The sequence below is a fragment of the Cervus canadensis genome, chromosome 11 (genome assembly GCF_019320065.1).
Source record: "Cervus canadensis isolate Bull #8, Minnesota chromosome 11, ASM1932006v1, whole genome shotgun sequence".
Lineage (NCBI taxonomy): Eukaryota > Metazoa > Chordata > Mammalia > Artiodactyla > Cervidae > Cervus > Cervus canadensis.
The window spans coordinates 33,298,041-33,321,369 of record NC_057396.1 but is presented as its reverse complement, the minus strand read 5'-3'; the positions used below and the strand labels follow the sequence as shown (position 1 = coordinate 33,321,369).

Here is a 23,329-nt window from a genome sequence, read left to right as displayed (position 1 = left end):
TTTTCACAATGGCCAATAAGTCCTTTCAGAATTTGGCTCCCTACTACCTCTGACACCTAGTACTCATCCCACCTAATCATTATGCTCCTATTGCTCTGACCCCATTATTTCTTGAACAAGCCAGACTCAATCTCACCTCAAGATCTTTGCAGTTGCTGTTTGCTCTGCTTAGCTCTCCCAGATATCTGCATGGCTGGCTCCTTCACCTCCTCAGGTCTTTGCTCAAGTTTATCTTCTCAGTGAGGTATTTATATCTTCTCATTTTAAAATTGCACTCCATCCTCTAAAACTCCCTACCCCTTTCCCTCATTTACTTTGTTCTAAGGCACTAATACTATTTGATATTTACTTATTCATTCATTCACTCATTAATTGTCTGATGTCCCCCACTAGAATGCAAGCTTCATGAAGATAGGATGTTTCACTGATATAGTCTGAGAGCTTAGGCAGAGCCTGAAACATAGGAACCACTCAACAAAAATCTGTTTAATACATGAAATGAATGAACTAATGAATGAGAGGGAAAACAAATGAAAGGCTGGGTAGCCCATTCTAAAGAAGAAAAGATACAATGCTCTTAGATATATGGGAGAGAGGGTAGTGGAGAAGGAATGTGAATATAACTATCTTTAAATGCTTGAATGTTTTTCTTCACACAAAAGGAAGAGATTTGTTCTAGAATGGACCAAAGAAGAGGATCAGAACCAATTTACAAAGTAGCAGAAAGGCAGAGTATGGCCTAGTTAAGAAGAAAGAACTTTCCAGCATTAGAAGATGTTTCATAAACTGGCTCGCTTGGAAAGTGGTGAGCCCTCCAGCCCTAGAAGAGTCCAAGCTGAACTTAGATAGGGCTCCCACAATGCCTGCAGAGGCCCCTTCTGGGTCACCACTGACTCTGAAGATACAAAATCATAAGCTGACTGTTAGGCCGGCCTTGATACTTCATTGTCATTATCAGCATAAAAAGAGACTAAAACATTTAAGTGAGTATAGCTTTCAAGAGTTTCCAAAATACTGTTTCACCCTACATATCTTACTTTAATGCCAGATAAAATTCCTAGGATAGTCTCTTTATTTATCATTGAACATTTTCATATTTCTTCCATACATTCATGTTCTCCTTCATGCTAAAATAGGAATATCTGCCTGTCCTTTTGGAGAAGGAAATGGCAACCCACTCCAGTATTCTTGCCTGGAGAATCCCATGAACAGAGGAACCTGGTGGGCTACAGTCCATGGGGGTCTCAAAGAGTTGGACACGACTGAGCAAATACTCACTCACTCACTCACCTGTACTTTCCACCCGGCTGACCCTACCCAAACCTCAAGTTCCCTTCTTCTTCTTCAGGAATGGCCTATAGTTGGCCCTAATGCATAGTAATCTCCCTTCCTCTGAGCTTTACTTGCTCATCTATATAATCAAAATTAGTACTTCATTATACACTATATGGAGCACCATGTAATGTATTCTGTGTGTGCATGTGTACATGTGTAGGTATAATAAACTATTATTTGCTAACCTATCCATGTAAGTGTCTGGCTTCTCTGACTATAGCATTCTCTGAGAGCTCATTGTGGATAGAATTAATGTACTATATTAACTTAGTACAGTGTTAGGCACACAGCTGGTTTCAGATAGGCCCAGTCCCTTACGACCTGACTGACTAATCAATTAACAAAATGGAAAATCCAGCCAGCGTGGTTAAGCTTTGTCTATCGGAAATTACTTTCCTGAAAAGCATTTTTCCTTCCTTTACAGATCAATTGCAAAGTCAAAATTCAAACACTGCAGATTTCACAAACAGGAATAGCTGGCAAGTATTGGGCTTTACAAGTAATGAATGTGCACATCAAAACAAAAGTTGTAGATGTTTGTAAAAGTATACATATGTAGCTGATATGAGTAGAGATGGCTAAGAACCCTCCCTCCTAACCCAAGTAGAGTTTGAGTTGACCCTGATAAAGTCCAGCATGTGGTTTCCAAATCACAAGAACATTCCTGGAGTATATAATCTAGCTTTGCCAATTGCAATGGAACTATTCATTTATGTTGTCAAAGCCCCTGTTTGCTGATCCTTCAGACTTTTACAGTATCTATAAATGAAGGCAATGAAGTCTGTTCCTTAGGAGATTAAACCTATAAGTTGTACATCTTTTTATATTATCTATTAGAGATTCTAATCCAGCTTTCTCTATAGGAGGACAAGACTAAAAGTAGTATGTCTAGTCTATTCTACTCAATTTAATTTGCAAGTATCTTATAGGCTTGATTCAACCTCTTTAAGATTAAGATCAAAATGGCAAATGTTCAAATCACTTATGCCACAATCCAATAGAACATAATTCTTTACAATATGAAATATATACCTGACACTTAGCATCATTTCTCTAGAATAAGAATATTTGCTCTAATTTGGGACTTACTACATGCTAGACATTGTCCAAGCACTTTAGATATATTAAGTTATTCAGTCTTCAGAAGGGTCTGATGTTGTAGGTATTATTGTCACCCCCATTCTATATATGAGGAAACTGAGGTACACAGAGTTTAAATAAGTTTCCCAAGAGCAAGTGGAGAGTTCAGAAGAATGAAAGACACTATGGGTTTCCCAGATGGCTCAGTGATAAAGAATCCACCTGCCAAGCAAGAGACACAGGTCCAATTCCTGGGTTAGGAAGATCCTTTGGAGAAAGAAATGGCAACCTACTCCAGTATTCTTGCCGGGAAATCCCATGGACAGAGGAGCCTGGTGGGCTGCAGTTCATGGATCACAAAAGAGTCAGGCATGACTTAGTGACCAAACAACAACAAATGCACTAATTCCTAAGCCAGGAAGAAGCAGATCTAGTATTTTAGCCAGGACAGTCTGGCTCCAGAATTGATGTTCTTAACCACTTACACTATACAGTCTCTAAAAAATTTGTAGGCTCTAATTGAAAGTATGTGCAATGGTGAAAAGGAAAGATGTTTTACATAAGCCTGGTCTAAATCTTAGCTCTGCAATTTACTAGCTGTGTGACCTTGGACAAATTATTTAACATCTCTGAATATTGTGTTTTTCAACATCATAGTGAGGATGATACTGCCTATCTTATAAGTTTTTGTGTTTGCAATAATTGGTATAATTAGCTCAGCATAATTATTCAATAATTTACTTTTATTGTTATTCAAAAAGTAGCTCCAATTTTAATATTTCATAGTTTCTGCATAATTCTCTATTAGTTCACAGGTAAATTACTGAATAAAACTTCAACAAATTGGAAATAAATTTCATTTGGCCATAGTTCTTTGGGAAAAGACAATGTCGTAGCTCTATGAACCCTAATTATCATCTAAACATTAACAGTACTCCTATCAGGATTATTACAAAATTCTGATACTTAACCTATCAATTGAAAGGGTTAAATCCATGGTTAGAGACAACATTACTCCATTTCATATATTGATAAATTCATTCCATAATAGCTAAGTAAAAAAAGTCTAACTTCCAGTTTTATCATCAGTAAAAAGGATGGCAATGTTGAGCCATATATGTAACTTTATTGCCTTGAAAGTTATGCACATCTTTTCAAAATCAGCTATAAAAATTGATCGCATCCCCATTCCCTCAAGATGTCAATAGAAATCTTTGAATTTCTTGTTTGTCTTTCCCTCTTGTAATAACCCCGCATCTAATGAAGATCAATTTCCAAAGATGAACCCTAGGGAGTTAATAATCTATCAAAAAAGAGAATACTACTACTTAATACTACTACTTAAAAAGAGAATACTACTTAAAAGAGAATGCTAATCCTTAAGTGGAAATAATGTCTGGCTTCATGTAGCAAATATTATTAAAATTGGGCAGAGGAAAATACTCATCATTGAAGATTAAAGAATAAAGTATTCTGGCCATTCCTTGCACATCCATAGCCCTATTTCTCAGTTTATAATGAGCCTTCCACAAAGGACCTCCTACACTATCAGGATCCTTAGTCTCTAAATTTCAAAGTTCTTTTATGCCACTGTGTACCAGAATAAAAGACCTTATTTTCTGTAGGTTCTAGGAGCTCTTCCTCAAATAGCAGCGTCATACTCACGACTGTGCAGAATAGGACTGTGAGGCCTATTTTGAAGCAATGTAGTAAGGACAGTTTCCCAGTCATTTGGCATGACAGAGACAGAGACCTGATTTAAACCTTTACTTCATCTCACCTTTCAGTAGCCATGAGTGCGTGCTAAATTGCTTGTCATGTCTGACTCTGTGTGACCTTATGGACTTCAGACTGCCAGGCTTCTCTGTCCATGGGATTTCCCAGGCAAGGATACTGGAGTGGGGTACCATTTTCCACTCCAGGGGATCTTCCAAAACCAAGGATCAAACCCGCGTCTCTTACATCTGCCTGCATTGGCAGGTAGATTCTTTCACAAGCGCCACCTGGAAGCCATCAGTAGCCATCAGACCTCTTAAAGCCTCGATTTCCTTATTTTAGAGGATTATGTAGTTTATATACCTAAAATTCCTCATATACAGTAGGCATTCAATAAGTGGTAGATGATATTGAGCTGTTTTATTAGAGTTTCATTTTACATACATTGTTATGTGTTGAGGTATTTTGATCCAGAGCCATTGTCAATGTTGCCTTTCATAAAGGGGACTAAATAGAATTACTGCATCTCATATATTCAAGTAAGTATCAGGGAACTAAAATGGTGCTTTTGCTAATCTTCCAGACTATGGCAAAAGGGGCCCACTATGCAACACAGGGGACATGACAGGAGAGAAAGATTGGAATGAGAAAATGTCTCAGATTTAAACTTTCGAGTCTCTCTTCAAAAGAGATTATACACGTTTTCAGGGATACACTAACAGGATTAAAAGAAGACATTATACAGTCTTAAATTTATATTTTGTTACCTACAACTATACTTCCTAAAGTGTACTGTGACTTGGTATATTTCATAAATACTCTAATTAGCATGTGAATTGCCCAATTATACTGTATTGTACTTTTGGAGTTAAAAGCATTGCTTTTTTAAAAATGTAAACATTTATAACACAGAAGGATTTGATATCTTATTTTGGCACATCTTCATCTGCTAATATACAGGGATCCTCAAATAGCAAAGAGATTTAAGCCTCACTTTACCTCATAAAGCTTCTACCATACATAGACTGTGCCATCCTCACATAGGACTCTGAGGCATATTCTGAAGGCATAGTCATTGATTGTCTAGTGTGATATAAAATATAGTTTTACTGTGATAGCAAATCCATGTTTAATAAGGATAATAATGGCAAGAATTCACTATTATTGATATTATACTAAGATTATACAAAGCATTTTTAAAAGCATTGCCTTATTGAGATAGGTACTATTACTTGTTTCACTTCACACATGAAAAAACAGAAGCTTAGAAAAGTTAAATAACTCGTCCAAGCAGGTGGCACAGTCAGCGTCTGAAGCAAATGCTGAAGCCCATGCTACTCCCTTGGACACTCTAGTGTAGTGTATGGTGACCCAGACTGCTGTCATTGGCCCCCTTTCTTTGGTATTCTATTTACCTTTCCAAATCAGTTTTCTGTTTTTAAACACATGCTTCTGAAACCAACCTTTTGTTCCATGAGGTTAAAAGAGATACCTCCTTTATGGTATCTCTTTTCTTCACCTCAAGTGAAGCTTTTTTATTTTCCTGACACAGCACAGCTGCTCAGTTCCCCTTCCAGTCAACAGTGAGCACAAGTTCCTCTTTACTTCTTCCACTTCTCCCTCTCAAGCCCTTCCTACGCGTCTCTCCAGTCCGATTCCAGCTGCCTCAGGCCGGGGCCTCCAGAACAGTCCTCTGGTTTGCCACCCCCCTGGGCTTCTAGGTCTGAGTGTGCTGGAACATATAGGCATCTGCATCCCCACTTAATTCTGACGACTGTGGTTACAAGAGGCCTCTTTTGAATGCAGACAGCCAGTCAGCCAAGTCGAAATTTATACCAGAAATCTATTACCTAATTTTTAAACAAAATGACATGAAATCAGACTTGAAGATATCAAAAACATGTCTAGTTTCTGATTTAAGCAAGAAAAATCCACATTGTTACTGCTTCTACCACAGAATAATTTACTGCAACAGGAGTTCTGGATCTTATGCCAAAAATGAGGTCCTCTAACCAATGTCAAGGCCAATTATCTTGTGGTAGATCCCACAACAAAAGCAGACTATTGTGATTAGAGTCAGAAGCACCACCCAGAGAAGCTAGAAAGCTTCTGGGGATTTCTTAAGGTTAGTTTTCTCTCTCTCTCTCTGTCTACTTAAATAAACTACCAGAAACTTTGTGTGTGGGCACTGAATATCTTAGATGAATTTGAGAGACAATGAAAGGGGTGATCGGTTGAGAGCAATCCGTTGCATTTATTTCGATTTGAGCAGGAGCCATGTTGCAAGGCTGTGTAGTCATGATAGGCCCCGTCTGTCACAACCTCCTCCTTTCTCTAATCTCCTTACCAAACACACTGCCGGTAGCCATCCTGTGGTTTCTTACTGGGAAAGGAGAGCTCAGGTGGCTGAATGTAGGAACACTTACCCCACAGTAAAGAACTGCCTCATCTCCTGTCTCCGAGACCTCATCAGTTGCTTGTATTCCCCAATCCGGAGCTTCTTGCCATCGACAATGCAGGTGCGTTTCGGTCGAGGTTTGTATTTATAGTTTGGGTACTTCTCTAAGTGGATCTTGCTTAGCCGGGCCTGCTCCTCATAATAAGGTTGCTTTTCTTGGTTGGACATGGATTTCCAACGAGACCCTAGACATAAACATAGCCTTTAAGTACCCAAGTGGTCAAGGCAACCTACTCCTGGTAAATACTGGGTCTACCTTCCCACCACTTCACCCACCTGTGCTCTGAGTATCTCCTATTACCACATGTCATCCAGCCTCACAACTAGTATTTTAGATGATAGAGCAAAGAATAATTTGGATGTGACATATTTATTACAGTATTTTTCTCAATAATTTAAAGCCTGATGCTACAAGAAGTATAATGTTTTAAAATGTGTCTTTGCTGCTTAAAGATCATCTCCTACACCAAGGTCATTTCCCCACCCAACTGCATAGGGTTAAAAACCTGAATTTCCTAAATATACTTTGGAGTATGACAGAATACTCAGGAACAACTCTCTAGGTTCCAGTAATTCAAACAACCCTAACACTCCAAGCACCTTTGGCGAAGCTATCCTTTTGATAAGATGTTAGCAAATGTTGATATTCTTCCACATATAAAAACCTAAGGTGCACACTGTCTCTCCTGGCCTAAGGTAATTAAAAAGCCTAAACTCTACTTAAGTTACAACTTTAGAACCGGAAGGTACAGTTGGAATTATATATACCATTTTCAAGTACTCTAAACAATTCATTCAAAGCCATACCAATGAAAGTAAGAAATTTTTAATACGGTTTATACAGGAAGAAGGAAAAGTATTCATTTCTCTAATATTGTTTATAAAGAATTATCTAAACACTTGACGAAGAAGGGATGTGTTTTTTAATGTGTATCAAATTGCATTTTTGTGTGTCGCTAGTGAATAAAGCGGTAACAGCTGTGCTGACTGGATGCTAGCTGTTCTTCGGTGGAGATTTTTCATATATAAACAAATGGAAAAGTTGTACAAATATTCTCTGTAGCCAGCAATATCCTGGTCTGTTTTAATAGCACATCCATCCCTGTTTTCCTGATTGTTGTGCAAAAGTTGTGTAGAAAGTCTACCGGACAAGGTTCTCTGTGTTCAGCTGGCTCCCAGCAGCTTAAAGCCCCAGTTAATGGAGGATTTTTGGTGCTCTTAAAAATGCTTGTGCTTAAAAGTTTACACTTTAATGAATACACTTACTATACTCTTAATTTTTTTTCACAGAATGCACATCAATAATATAGATTCCCCACAGCTGCCAACATGGAAACAGAGAGGTTTTGTGCCCATTGGTGAGCTTACTCACACTGCTAATAAAATGGCCAAAAAAGAGAAAATTTCAAAGTTAGATATCAAAATTTAGGGACAGAAAAATAATAATTTTCTTTGGAATATCTATTAATTAGAAAAAAATTAATATATCCATCATGGTTTGAAAGGTCTTTAAATTCATAAGAATGATACCCTGATATATATCCCTGAAAGTCTAAAAATAAAACTCCACTTAATTGTAATGATTTTTAGTATCTACCTTGAAATTCAAACATCAAAAAGAAAAAGGAAAAAACTATTTTAACATCTTAACACTATTTGATCTTATGTAGGTTCTAAATTTTCATAGGGGTCACTGCCTCAAATGTCTCAGAATCAAGTTAAATTATTTATACAGTGACAAAACATGGGTATTTGTGTATGTCCAGATCACTGATATTTACTCAGGTTAAATATTTATTGCTTTTGAACAAAACATTTAAAACAAGAAAACCACAGTTTAAGTCTCTAATGTTTTTCGGCTTCTTAAACAGCTCCCTTTGAGATTTTGTCACATCATGACAGCTTAAACAGAACAGCGCCTTCTGTGTTTTTTCTTCTTAAAGAGGAAACATGTTGACTGCAATGCTGCATGTTGAATAAAATACATTCAATATGTTGAGTACAATAATTCCACACTGTATAATCTGCACGAGGCAAGATTTACACTAATAGAAAAAGGATTGAGTTTAATCCAGAGAAACAGGAGAATCACTCTGGCAAGTTACCACAGAATGGGCCTCTGCCCTGTGGTCTATGTGTTCAACTCACTGCTATGAAATTTGAACTAGTCATATCTTATTAAAGTAAATGTAGTTTTATTTTACAAGTTTTAAAGTTATCATTAGAGGCACTGTTCTACACTCCATAAATTTCACACTATTTGGGGGCTCACCCTTAGTCCTTGGTGAGTTCTTTCAGAAGGACATATGAACCCAAGAACACTAAAGCAGAAAACTCTATGAGTGTTTCCAGGGTTTCATAGCAGCTGAAAGATTTTAAAAGACTAAATTAAGGAAAGGAGATAAAACTTGTCTTTATGATTCTTAATTAGCAGTGACCTCTCAGAGTTGTCCTATTAACACATAAAATAAATAGTTTTGTCTCTAAAAGAAGTGTTTAGTCAGTCCTGCCCTGGCACCTGGTGGATGTACTAACTCCTAAACCTAAATGCCGCGGTGCGGGGTGAAGAGTGAAGAGACAAGGACAGTCTCCGGGGGCAGCTTGCTGAGTGACACCTAATATCTGCATACCACAGTCTCCCTCAGGTGTCCTATTAGGACCCTTCTTTCCACTCACTGGATACATAATCAGCATCAGTGGCTGCACTCACCTAAGATTTTGCTAATGTTGGAGTTATGCATGTCAGGAAAGGCCTGAAGGATTTTCCTCCTCTCATCCTTTGCCCAAACCATGAACGCATTCATTGGCCGCTTGATGTGTGGCTCGCTGCTGGCCCGGCCTCGGGCATCCCTGTAGACGCGTGCCTCAGCCACAGTGGCGCCTCCTGTTGGCCAACAATAATACTGCTGTAGTTTAGCTGCAGAGCCATTCATTGCTTTACTTCCTGTAATGTCAGGGCAGGAAGAACAAGACGGGTGCAAAGCATTATTATCTGGATAATGCAACACAACTTGCCACCTGGTTCAGTTGCTTTCCCTAGCAACTTTTTAATAAACTTCTTTTTAAATGAACTCTTGGAAGCAGGATACAGTTGCAGATGGCAATCCTACAGGCTCTTCTGAGGTAGGTCTCAAAGACACACTGGGCAGAATTACTTTTGCATGTTTTTAAACACCTAGTACATTTTTACTACAATCAAATACAGTTGACAGTAAAGCATTATTTCGGCTTCCCAGGTGGCGCTAGTGATAAAGATCCTGCCTGCCAATGCAGGAGACATAAGACATGGGTTCGATCCCTAGATTGTGAAGATTCCCTGGAGGAAGGCACAGCAACCCACTCCAGTATTCTTGCCTGGAGAATCCCATGGACAGAAGAGCCTGGTGGGCTACAGTCCATAGGGTCTCAGAGTCGGACACTACTGAAGTGACTTAGCATGCACACAACCTTTCCTGCTGAGATTTCTCCCTTCAAAAGTAGGCTCTTACCTATGACTTTAGGCTCATGTGCTAAACATCACAGCCATTTCAAACTATCTCTTACCCCAAAAGAATTCTCTTTCACAATACTGAACTTTGGCCAGTGCTCCCCTCACTGGCTGGAAGCTCCTTCTCTTACTTCTTCAAGCTAAATCCCACTCATCCTTTAAGGCCTATTTAAATGTAGTGTGTTTCATGAATTAATTAAATGATTTGATTCAAACTATTAACTGAGCAATTACTATGAGTTTGGCTTTATGCCAAGTGCTAGGTATACAAAAGTGAATAAAACAGCACCTGCTTTTAAAGGAGCTCACAGTTCAGGGAGGAGACTGACCCCAAACAGACAGTCATAATGGAATATATGGTAAGTGCTCTAGTACTGAAGTAAACGGGACATCAAGAGGGCACCAGCTGATGGGACGGTCAACTAATGTCTCCTATTAAAGGTGACATCTAATCTGAATCTTGGAAGACAAATAGGAATTAGCACGTGAATAGGGGAGTCTTTACTGCCCAGTAAAGACAGATGGGTAGGATAATTCAGGCCAAAGGAAGAACATTTGCAATGATGCCTCCCAGGCTGCATTCATTCCTCTTTTTTTTTAATGTTTTTTTTTTTTTTTTTTTCCTGTGCCAAAGAAATTCCTTTTCTTTTTTTTTGGTAATCATCTCTAATTATTTCCATTCTATCCCCAGGTTTATAAGACCCCTAAAGTTAGTGTTTATGTTGTACTCATTTTTGTATCCCCAGGATTTTTCATACAATAGATACTCAATAACTACTTACTGGGCTTCCCTGGAGGTTCAGACAATAAAGAATCACACTCATTTCACATGCTAGCAAAGTAATGCTCAAAATTCTCCAAGCCAGGCTTCACCAGTATGAGAACTTCCAGATGTACAAGCTAGATTTAGAAAAGGCAGAGGAACCAGAGATCCAATTGCCAACATCTGTTGGATCATAGAAAAAGTAAGAGAATTCCAGAAAAACATCTAGTTGAGCTTTACTGAGTATGCCAAAGCCTTTGATTGTGTGGATCACAACAAACTGTGGAAAATTCTTAAAGAGATGGGAATACCAGATCACCTCACCTGCCTCCAGCAAAATCTGTATGCAGGTCAAGAAGCAACAGTTAGAACTGGACATGGAACAACAGGTTAGTTCCAAATTGTGAAAGGAGTACGTCAAGGCTGTATATTGTCACCCTGCTTATTTAACTTATATGCAGAGTACATCATGTGAAATGTCGGACTGGATGAAGCACAAACTGGAATCAAGATTGCAGGAGAAATATCGATAACCTCAGATATGAAGATGATACCACCCTTACGGCAGAAAGCAAAGAGGAACTAAAGAACTTCTTAATAAAGGTGGAAGAGGAGAGTGAAAAAGCTGGCTTAAAACTCAGCATTCAAAAAATGAAGTTCATGGCATCTGGTCCCATCATTCCATGGCAAATAGATGAAGAAATAATGGAAACAGTGACAGACTTTATTTTCCTGGGCTCCAAAATCACTGCAGATGGTGACTGCAGCCATGAAATTAAAAGACACTTACTCCTTGGAAGAAAAGCTATGAAAAACCTAGACAGAGTATTAAAAAGCAGAGACATTACTTTGCCGAAAAAGGTCCATATAGTCAAAGTTACGGTTTTTCCAGCAGTCATGTATGAATGTGAGAGTTGGATCATAAAGACGGCTGAACACTGAAAAATTGATGCTTTTGAGCTGTGGTGTTGGAGAAGACTCTTGAGAGTCCCTTGGACTGCAGGGGGATCAAACCAATCAATCCTAAAGTAAATCAGTCCTGAACATTCGTTGGAAAGACTGATGCTGAAGCTAAAACTCCAATACTTTGGCCACCTGATGTGAAGAGCTGACCCATTAGAAAAGACACTGATGCTGGGAAAAATTGAAGGCAGGAGAAGAAGGGGATTTCAGAGGACAAGATGGTTGGATGGCATCGTGGATCAGTGGACATGAGTTTGAGCAAGCTCCAGAAATGGTGAATGACAAGAAAGTCTGGCATGCTGCACTTCACGGGGTAGCAAAGAGTTGGAAACGACTGTGCGACTGAACACCACCACCACCAACTACTTATTTGGCTTCCTTGGAGGCTCAGACGATAAAGAATCCACTTGCAATGCAGGAGACCTGGGTCCAGTCCTTGCATCAGGAAGATTCCCTGGAGAAGTGAATGGCTACCCACTCCAGTATTCTTGCCTGAATTCCAAGGACAAAATTGTTCAGTTTTCAACTCATATACAAAAGTAGTAGACTAAAAGGCAGTCATTTCAAGGGTCCTGATATATTTTTCTGCTGCATGAGGATAATTCTTTAACATCCCTATGAAAGTGAAAGTCGATCAGTTGTGTCCAGCTCTTTGTGATCCCATGGACTCTATAGTCCATGGAATTCTCCAGGCTAGAATACTGCAGTAGGTAGCCTTTCTCTTCTCTAGGGGATCTTCCCAACCCAGGAATTGAACCCAGGTCTCCCGCACTGCAGGCAGATTCTTTACCAGCTGAGCCACACATCCCTGTTTCTAAATTCTTGATATTTCATGGTTTCCAAAGACGTCACCATAGTGCGTGCTAAGTTGCTTCAGTTGTGTCTGACTCTTTACAACCCTATGGACTGTAGGCCACTAGGCTCCTCTGGCCATAGAATTCTCTAGGCAGGAATATTGGAGTAGGTTGCCATGCCCTTCTCTAGGCGATCTTCCAGGCCCAGGGATCAAACCCACGTATCCTGTGTCTCCTGCATTGGCAGGTGGGTTCTTCACCACTAGCACCACCTGGGAAGCCTAGTGACCATAATATCATACTAGATTAAAAGTCCTTTGAGGATATGGTGGGAACTGGCTCTCCTTCATGGCTGTATCTCTAGGTTCCAATAAAGCACATGGCATATAAAGTTTCAGTTAGTGAAATACATTCAATTAATGAACAAGTGAATGAATGAATCTACACAGCTCTTGCTTGTTTTCATACCCTCTGCGAGCATGACACGCTGATGGACATGCTCTACATGTGGCGACCACTAAATATTTCCCTATAGACTGAGAACCCCTATAGTTAAATGTAAAGTTGGACTGATGGCCTTAGCCAGGTATTCTACTGCATAAACAGGAAAGCCTACTCCTAAAAGTTTAGAAGCAAAACATACATTAAAACTTATATCTCTACATTTTACAAAAAGCAAATCCTTTCAGCTCAGTGGAGTGATTACATAGGTAAAATACGATTCAGTACATCTCTGCCCTTCTACTCTATTTCCAGCTACCTGATTAAGTAGAAATTTGTTTGTGTCACAGCTAGTAATAAATTAGAACATTAAAGTACACTATTATTTGGCAAATATGGTCATCATTTATTGCAAACAAAAGACAGGATAAAAGGGCCGAACTGGCTAATATTATCAATTCTTTTCTAAACATGAAGAAGGGGAGAGGGGCCCCTTTCTGAAGACCATGCAAAATAACACATTTTATATACAGCTTTTCTTTGAAGCCTACTAGATAGAATGATCCCTTACATGAAAAGTCTCAAATCCCAAGATGCATAACTAATATGCTACCTTTTTGCCACCATACCCACAGTACATTAATTTCATTTAAAATGCACTGACCATACAGGATAAATTGATTTCACTTTATATGGGTTTGACAGCCATGTTTATTGTGCAGTGAAATGTAGTGTGGCTTCCAGCTGACAATATCCATCAACGCAGGGCAATGTGCTGACTGCTGGGCCAGATGAAGGCATCCATTACTCTGGAAGTGAAACACTCATTCAGATACGACCGTGTCTTCTCCTGAGGATCACCATGGTAATTTATGACGCCCCCAGTGCCATTACTTTACAACTGACATGAATTCAGCAATTTATATACTTGCGTGCGTACACAGGAGACAGGCTTGTGGAGAATGTCAGATACAAAAACATTTCAATATTATTCTAAGTTAACTACTATGCTACAGGTGATTAACACTCGAGGTCTGCTTTTACTGTCATAGCTTTTCTTTACCTCTGGCAACACCAAACAGCCAGCTTCCATTTATTTACTTACTTACAAGATGTATTTCATTGTAAATGGGAAGTTTTAATCTCCTACAGACTGATCATGGTAGATTTTTAGACTCTGGTTTCAGTAGATCTTCTGTATGTGCATGCCAAGCCACTTCAGTCATGTCTGACTCTTCGCGATCCTATTGGCTGTAGCCCAGCAGGCTCCTCTGTCCATGGGGTTCTCCAGGAAAGAATACTGGAGTGGGTCGCCATGCTCTCCTCCAGAGGATCTTCCCGACCCAGGGATCTAACTTCATCTTTCATGTTTCCTGCACTGGCAGGTGGGTTCTTTACCACTAGCGCCACCTCTACATATCAACTGATGCTCCCAAATATGTTCATACCTATGCTCAATCTCTCTGCCTCTCATTCCATATTGCAGTCTTAGTATACCCTTCCTACTCACTTTTACCTAACTAAATTCTACCTTCTCCAAGGAAAAGAGTTCACGTCTCACCCACCAACTGTCCTACAAGTGACCTTGTCTGTCCTCCCATAATACATATTTACATGACACTGGGATACACAGAAGATGTCTAGTCTCACAAGAAATGCTCCCAGATATTGAGAAATTTAAGCACAGCACATAGTATAGAAATGTGAATTAAGAAAGGGAAAATAGGAAACGTCAGGGTGTATATACATCTCTTTTTTCTTGTCTCCTTTTCTCTCTCCCAAGTGCTTGGAGTCAACTGAAAAATGAATGGGATATTTCAAGTTAAAACTAGAAGTGGTGTATTAATAAACCAAGGTTTGGGAAGAGAGGAGACTTATCTAGAGAGACCAAGGTTTGAAACTACTTTTAAATTGGATCTGATATATGATATATGATCAGAGTCAGAATTTTAAGAAAATGTAAAAGGGTCATAACTTCTCTAAGCTGCTTCATGAAACAAACTGGTAAGGGAATTATTGTTGTAGTAATAAAAACACATATGACTGCATACATGCATATAAACTCAGAAACTTAAAAATAGAGACTGTATATTAAGAAAGCTCTTTTAAACAGATAAGGAAAATTCTATATAATACTACATAGTATTATTTTTGAAAGGCATGCTATTAGTCTGAAAATTTGAAGCCTAAAAGTGACTCTCTGCTATAATTAACTTTAGAATCTACATATCAAATGTGACTTCATACTGCTCATTTATTTTAAAAGATAACATCAAGTTAAAAAAGGGGTGGGGGAGGCATTTCATTCTAAAATAGCCAATGCTCTGTGTCAGAATCCAGAGTTATCCTAGGGAATAGCTCATAATTCTAAGAGGCAGATTTTTTACTTTTAATAGCAGAGGGATCATTGGTGAGTTCAATATTCATAATATGTCTTCTCATGAAAAGCAGTTGGAAGATGCCTAGACCTACAGCTATGTACTTGGAGACTACTGCTTCCCAGCTGACCTGAGAGTCTTTAATTACCAGCAATACCATTCCTAAATAACAGGAGGCCAACAGTATCACACTAGGCAACAAGGAAAAGCATTGGTTCCATTTACTCCAGGAATTCCTGTTCTCTCCATTTCCCTGAAGGGGCTCAGACTGGTTAATTCATTTTTGTCTCCCATATCAGCTTGTATAAAGCCAAACTTTCAGTTAGATGCAAAAAGATAGTCAATGGGGAAAAAAGCAGAAATTGCCAAGGCAAAAACTTCCTTAGGGATCTGTGATTTAAACGATTTAAAAAGAATACAGAAAGTTGAGTTTTTCCAGGTGGGTTGGAAAGAAAGCTAGTTTAACCATCATAGCCTATGGCAATGGTCCTGAACTAATCCTAAAGAGGCCCCCTTCCTGGGTAAATTCCAAGGGTTATGTGAGTGAATGAGTAAGCGTTTGGTGTGGATTTGTGCATATATAAAGTCCTCCCTAAGGAGGAACTCTGGCAAATTCTATAATGTGCTTAGGAATCATTTATGTATGCATTAATTCAGCAAACACTTCTGACAAGTTTCAGATGTACCCAGCATTGTGACAGAAGATACAAAGATAAATACATGTGCCTTGTTTTAAAGGAATCTGGTCCAGTGAGGGGAAAAGATGCACAAATAGAAAATTACAAAACATTGTAAGTGCTAACATGGGTAATTTCAAAATACTATGAAAGCAGAGAAGAGAGGCTATTAATATTGTTGGAGTGGACAGAGGTGAAGAGAGCTGTAGAGAGTAAGTACTGCTTAAGTAGTATCTTAAAGGAAGAGTGAGAATTTACCAGGAGGTATAAGTGTGGTGGCTCAGACAATAAAGAATCTGTCTGCAATGTGGGAGACTTGAGTTTGATCTCTGGGTCAGGAAGATCCCCTGGAGAAGAGAATGGCTACCCACTCCAGTATTCTTGCCTGGAGAATTCCATGGACACAGGAGTCCAGTAGGCTATAGTCCATGGGTTCGCAAAGAGTTGGACATGACTAAGTTTTAATACTTTCACTTTTCACGAGTATGAAAGCATTCTAGGCTGCAGAATGTATGAATATAAAGACAGAGTTATAACAAAGGCATAGAGGGTTTTAAGGAATAAAAGGAATCTGGTTATGGCTTGAGTTTATTTAAATAAAAAAAAAAATAAGGGAAGGTCAAGAGATTAAATTCAGAAAGTAAGTAGTGGCAAGATTGCCAAGTACCTTAACTATAAAGTCAAGAAGTATTTAAGGTTTTTAAAAAAGCAGGGTAGGGACATGAACAAATATGTTTTACAAGATATCAAAATGGAAGCTAAATTAGAAATTACCACTGAATAGTCTCAGTGATTACTAGCGAATTGGAAATAAAGAATAGAGAAAAGTAAGATGAATAAATACCTTCTCAAAGGCCCATTAAGATTTACATTTTGTCAGACAGAATGAATGTAAGTAAAATATCAGCACAAAAGATCCTCTTCTGGGAGAGATCCAGTTCTGGGATCCAGTTCTGGTAGTGGCAGAATAACTTAAATCAGACTAACCTTTAATCAGATAATAATTATAAATTCTGGAGGAAAAAAAATATAGAAAAACAACTAATTGAAGGTACTTGAGCTCTACCAAAATCAAGAAGAAGCTGGAGAGGATTCACTCTTAGAAAGAAAGAATATCACTGAGTAAAACCCTGCTTTTATAGCTTTTCCATGAAGACATTCCCCAGTCTACTTAGCATGGAGTGGCTAGAATGCAACAGAAGATCAGTCTTAATTGGCCTAATGTATCAGGAAAGATAGTCTGAGGCTTCTGAGTGGCTATCACCTGAACTTCACAGGTATAGGGATGATTTCAGTGATTCCAGTGGAAATCAGGTCTATATATCTGAAAAATCTGAGAAGATATTTCAGCTGATGCCCACTGCAAGTTAAACAGAATTTGGATTTGAATCCTACCAAGTAAGAAAGTATCCATGAAAAACTCAGGCTTTCCACTGAAACCCCAGAGGGATCACTCTTTGAATAAAGACTACATGCCAAGACTAAGGATTCATTCTAGGACTAAAGACAAAACTGAAACAGTCACCACCTAACATGCAAACTAAGCCTCTATAATTTCAATGAGATCAATTGAACTGCCTCTTAGAACAAAAAGTAACATTCTTAACAGAGAAAGAGAATAGAAGCCACAGTCTCTATAATTTGTAATCCACAATGTATAATAATAATAAAAAAATCACTAGTTGTGCAAACAATCAGGAAAATGTGACCCAGAGGCCTTCCCACCCTCAAAAAAAAAAAAAAAAAAAATCAGTAGAAACTGTGATGGCTCAAATAGTGTAATTAGTAAATGAGGACTTTAAAGTAGCCATTAAAACATATGTTCAAGTATATAAAGGAAAAGAATATCATAAATAATGCATAAATGGGGTACTTAGCAGAGAAATGAAACTACACAAAGAAACATGGAAATTCTAGAACTGACAGACATATTTGAGATGAAAATACACTGAATGGACTTCATAGCATTTTCAAGTGCAGAATAAAGGGTCAGTGATCTTAAAAATACATCAAAAGAAATTAGCTAGTCTCAAAACAGAAGGAGAAAAAGCTAAAAAAGTAAGCAGAGACTTTGCAATATGTAAAACAATATATTGCCCTAAAATATGTGTAACTGGAATTCTAGAAAGAGAGGAGAGAGGATTGTGATAGAAAAATATTTGAAGAAACATGGCCTGAAACTTACCTGAATCTGGTAGAAAAAACACAGCTTATAGGTTCGAGGCATTCAGACAATCACAGGCAGGATAAATACAAAGAAAACCATACCTAAACATTAGTCAAACTGCTGAAAACCAAAGACAAAGGGAAAATGCTAGAGAAAAAGGACACATAATACATAAAATGAGACAGTAATGTAACTTATGGCTGATTATTCATTAGAAACAATGAAGACTAGAAGACCATGGAATATCTTTAGGCTGCTAAAAAAAAAAAAAACCAGTGTAGTCTTATCTAATGATCATATGCTTAAAAAATGAATATGAAACACATTTTCAGATAAACAAAAGCTGAGAGAATGCATTACCTGCAGATCCATACCAAAAGAGACATTCAAGGAAATTATTCAAGATGAAGAAAAATAACATCTGATGGAAACTTAGATATATAGAAAGGATAGAAGAGAATTGAAAATGAGAAATATGTGACTAAATTAAAAACTTTTGTCTTTTCTGGATTTCATAACAAAAGCTGATTGTTTAATATTTTTAAAAGACAAGTGACTATTTAATACAAAATATAACATTATATTCTGGGATTTATAAAATAAGAAGAGGTAAAATCATGAGAAAAATAGCACATTGGCACAAAAGATCAAGTTAGTAAAAGTTAAATGTTGCTTTATTTTATGAGAAGTGGTATAATTTTAACTATAGGGATATTCAAATTAAGGATGAATAGTGAATCTAGGGAAAAAAAATTTAAAAATACAAAGAAGTATAGCTAAAACACCAGTAGAGTAATTCAAATGGAAGACTAACAAAGGATTCAAAAGGAAACAGTATAAAGATCAGTGGTTGCAAAGAGTGGGGGAAGGAAGGATGAGTAAGTGAACACACAGGAATTTTAGGGCAATGAAAATATTCTGTATACCATAATGATGGATACATGTTATACATTTGTCCAAACCCAAGGAATGTATAACATCAAGAATGAACCCTAATACAAACTATGGATTTGGGGTGGTTAGGATGTGTCAACATAGGTTCATCAATTATAACAAATGTACCATTCAGGTGGGATGTTGGTAACAGGAGAGGCTATGCACGTGTGAAGACAGGAGTATATGGGAAATCTTTATCTTTCCCTCAATTTTACTGTGAACCTCAAACTCCTCTAAAAAAAAATTATGTCTTCATAACAATAGCTTAGAAAAAGGATTCAATTAAGCAAAAGGAAGAAAAGTAGTAACAGAAAGCCAAAAGTTGAGGGAACAAAGAGAAAAATAGAAAATTGTAAAACTTTATCCCACTATAATCAATAATTATATTAAATATAAATAAATTAAATAATCCAGTTAAAATTGGAGAGTTTCAGGATGGATAAAGAACAGATATCAATGGAATAGGAAACAATTTACAATGTCAAACATTGGTAATTTGAAAAGATCAATAAAATTGATAAACCCCTATGAGACTGATCTACAAAAAGGGGAAACAAAAATACCAATATTTGGATTGAAAGAGGGTATTTCACTGTAGATACAACTCACATTAAATAGGATAGAAAGCAAATATTGTGACTAACTTAATTCCAATAAATTTGACAACTTATATGAAATGAACAAATTCCTTGAAGGACACAAACTGCTAAAATTCAATTATGAACATATAGAAAGTCTGAATACTCATAGCTAATATATAAAACCAATTTATAGTCAACAACCTTCCCACAAAGGAAACCCTAATCTCAAGTGGGTTCATTGGTAAATTCTTCCAAACATTTAAGGAAAAACTAACAGTAGTCTTATACAAACTAAGAAAGTAGAGAAAGAAAAAACTTCCGAAATTCATTTTATGAAGTAACATCATACCCTGACAGAGATTTGAGCATAAGTGCAAAATTCTTCATAAAATATTTGCAAATTAAATACAATAATATGTAAAGTGGATAATAAAATAAGATCAAGTAGAATTTATTTCAGGATAAATTAATTTAAAATGTAATATTAATTTAATATTTGAAATCAGGCAATGTAATTCTCTACATTAATAAAACAAAGGGGGAAAAACATGATCATCACAACAGATTCAAAAAGTGGTTTAAACAAAATTCAATACCAATTCATGACAAAAACTCTCAGGAAACTAATAATAGAAGGGAATTTCCTCAGTCAGATAAAGTACTTTTAAGAAAAACCTGTAGGACATAATAATTAATAGTGAACTACTGAATGCTTTCCTCCAAGATGAAGAACAGTACAAGGGATGCCCACTCTTACCACTGTTAATTAACATTCTACTGGAGGTAAAGAAATAAAAAGCATGCAAAATGGAAAATAATAAGTCATGTAGAGTGTATTCATAGATAATTTTTTACATTAAAAAAACCCTAAGAAACTTGCAAAATAATTTCTAGAACTAAAAAGTGAATTTATGGGCTTCCTGGTGGTCCAGTGGTTAAGAATCTGCCTGCCAGTGCAGGAGACATGGGTTTGATCTGGGAGGATCGCACATGTCATGGGGCAACTAAGCCCGTGTGAGCCACAACTACTGAACCTGTGCTCTAGAGCCCGTGAGCCCCACATGGCAACTACTGAAGCCTGTGTGCCTAGAGCCCACGCCTGGCAAAGAGAAGCCACCACAATGAGAAGCCTGCATACCACATCTAAAGAGTAGCCCCTGCTCTCTGCAAGTAAAGAAAGTCTAGGCATAGCAATGAAGACCTAGCACAGCCAAAAATAATAAATACATAATTTTTTTAAAATAAAAAGTGAGTTTACTATTACTGCAACATACAAAACTATAAAATCAACTGTACTTCTAATAGTAGAGCAATTAAAAAATAATTTTAAAATTTACATTCATAATAGCATTGGAAAATAAAATTCTTAGGAATAAATTAAGCCAAAAAAGTACACAAGACCTCTACACTAAAAACAATATTTGTGAGTTCAGTAAGTAAACCTAAATAAATGGAGGGATATACCATGTTCATGGATCTGAAGACCTAATATTTGAAGATGACAATTCCTTCCCAAATTTATCTATAGATTCAACCCAATCCTATTAAATTTGCAAAAGACTTTTTTAGAAATTGACAACTTTATTTTAAAACTATATGAAAACATCCAAAACAAACGTGAAGAAGTTTGGAGGATTCAAACTACTTAATTTCAAGGCTTACAGTAAAAAATACTTTGTAACACTGTAAAAGCTAGAGTAATAAAGACAGTGCAGGATTGTTATAAGAATAGACAAACCAGTGGAACAGAATAGAGTCCAGATTTAAATACTCACATATATGGTCAAATTTCAATAAAGACTTAGGCTATTAAAGTGGGAACTAATAATTTTTTTCAACCAACAGTGCTTGAATAAGTAGAAAAATATGTGGAAAAAAGTAAAATTGACCTCTTACCACACATTGTTAAAGTGGGGCTTCCCTGGTGTTGGAAAAAAGTAATATTGACCTCATACCACACATTACACTCAACAAATGAACTGATGTGTTTCATCTTCAGAGAAGGAGGGATACCAGTGGTGGAAGAGTATGGTTTGTACTCTATGTATTTTATAGAGGATTATCTAGATAGGTTAGCAAGAATGATTGACTGATGGGTATCATAACTTAAAGAAGGCAAATGCAAAATATGAATGCATTGTTCTTCTAAGTTAAAGGTTGATTTTAAAAAAAAGGAACCTGTGGTATAGGAATGAAAGATGAATTATCTGTGGTACTTTGATGTACTAACTCTTCATTTGACCAATGCACAGGGATGTTTTAGGTAAATTTTCATTTTCCTGTTTTCATTTTAAGATTCATTTATCCCTACTTACCCTAAATACTCTTCTTATGTTAAGTATTGAGTTTATCCACACCAAGAAATTCACTGAATAAATTAGATAGGTAGATGACAGATAGATAGAGGTAGAGATGTAAACATATGTAGTGTATACATTAAGAAAAAATTCCATTGAACAATTTGGAAACAGACATTTTACTACTTAGTGTAGCAAAGTAACACATTTAAAGAACAGTTTACTTTTTTCACTAGTCTATACTAGAGATCAGTTTCCAGAATAGAAACACCAAATGTATTAAGGAATTTTGCCTACAATAACATTTACAAAGTGCTTTCAGTGAATACATTATCTCGATCCTCTTTACAATCCTCTGAAATGGGTAAGAGGGTAAATATATTTGTCTCACTTTACCTTGATGAAGGTGAAAGAGAGTTAAAAAGTTGATTTAAAAGTTGACTTAACATTCAAAAAACTAAGATCATGGTATCTGGTCCCATCACTTTGTGGCAAATAGATGGGGGCAAATGGAAACAGTGACAGACTCTATTTTCTTGGGCTCCAAAATCACTGCAGCCACAAAATTAAAAGATGCTTGTTCCTTGGAAGAAAAGCTATGAAAAACCTAGACAGTATACTAAAAAGAAGAGACATCACTTTGCTCACAAAGATCCATATAGTCAAAGCTATGGTTTTTCCAGTAGTCATGTATGAATGTGAGAGTTGGACCATAAAGAAGGCTGAGTGCCGAAGAACTGATGTTTTCAAACTGTGGTAACTGGAGAAGACTCTTGAGAATCCCTTGGACAGCAAGGAGATCAATCCAGTCAATCCTAAAGGAAATCAACCCTGAATATTCATTGGAAGGACTGATGCTGAAGCTGAAGCTCCAATTCTTTGGCCACCTGATAAAAAGGGCCAATTCGTTGGAAAAGACCATGATGCTGGGGAAGATTGAGGGCAGGAGGAGAAGGGGTGACATTGGATGAGATGGCTGGATGGCATCATCGACTCAAAAGACACTAGTTTGAGCAAACTCCAGGAGATAATAACAGAGAAGCCTGGCATGCTGTGGTCCGTGGGGTTGCAAAGAGTTGGGTACAACTGAGCGACTAAACAACCGATGAAGAAACCAAAACCCAGAGATGTGGGTTACCTTCCTCTGTAATAACTTGTTGCTAGTATTCTGCTAACAAGGAACAGAGCCAGATCTAGTGCATTTACCCTACATCAAAGCTACCCTAGGAACTATTCAGTGATATGAAATAACTCTG

The 23,329-nt window shown here is 37.3% G+C and overlaps 1 protein-coding gene across 30 annotated transcripts in view; it reads right to left on the bottom strand.

Moving 5' to 3' along the window:
* The window catches only part of SOX6 (SRY-box transcription factor 6), a 672,686-nt gene that overhangs the window by 9,739 nt on the left and 639,618 nt on the right, over positions 1-23,329 (bottom strand). For 27 of the 30 annotated variants that reach the window (XM_043481411.1, XM_043481400.1, XM_043481420.1 and 24 more), the window contains 2 exons: positions 9,300-9,533; positions 6,558-6,774 (listed from right to left, as the gene is read on the bottom strand). In XM_043481411.1, coding sequence (XP_043337346.1) covers positions 6,558-6,774; positions 9,300-9,533 — 451 coding nt within the window. The remainder of the gene's footprint in view (positions 1-6,557; positions 6,775-9,299; positions 9,534-23,329) is intronic. The other 3 variants (XM_043481402.1, XM_043481404.1, XM_043481426.1) reach the window with 1 other exon arrangement.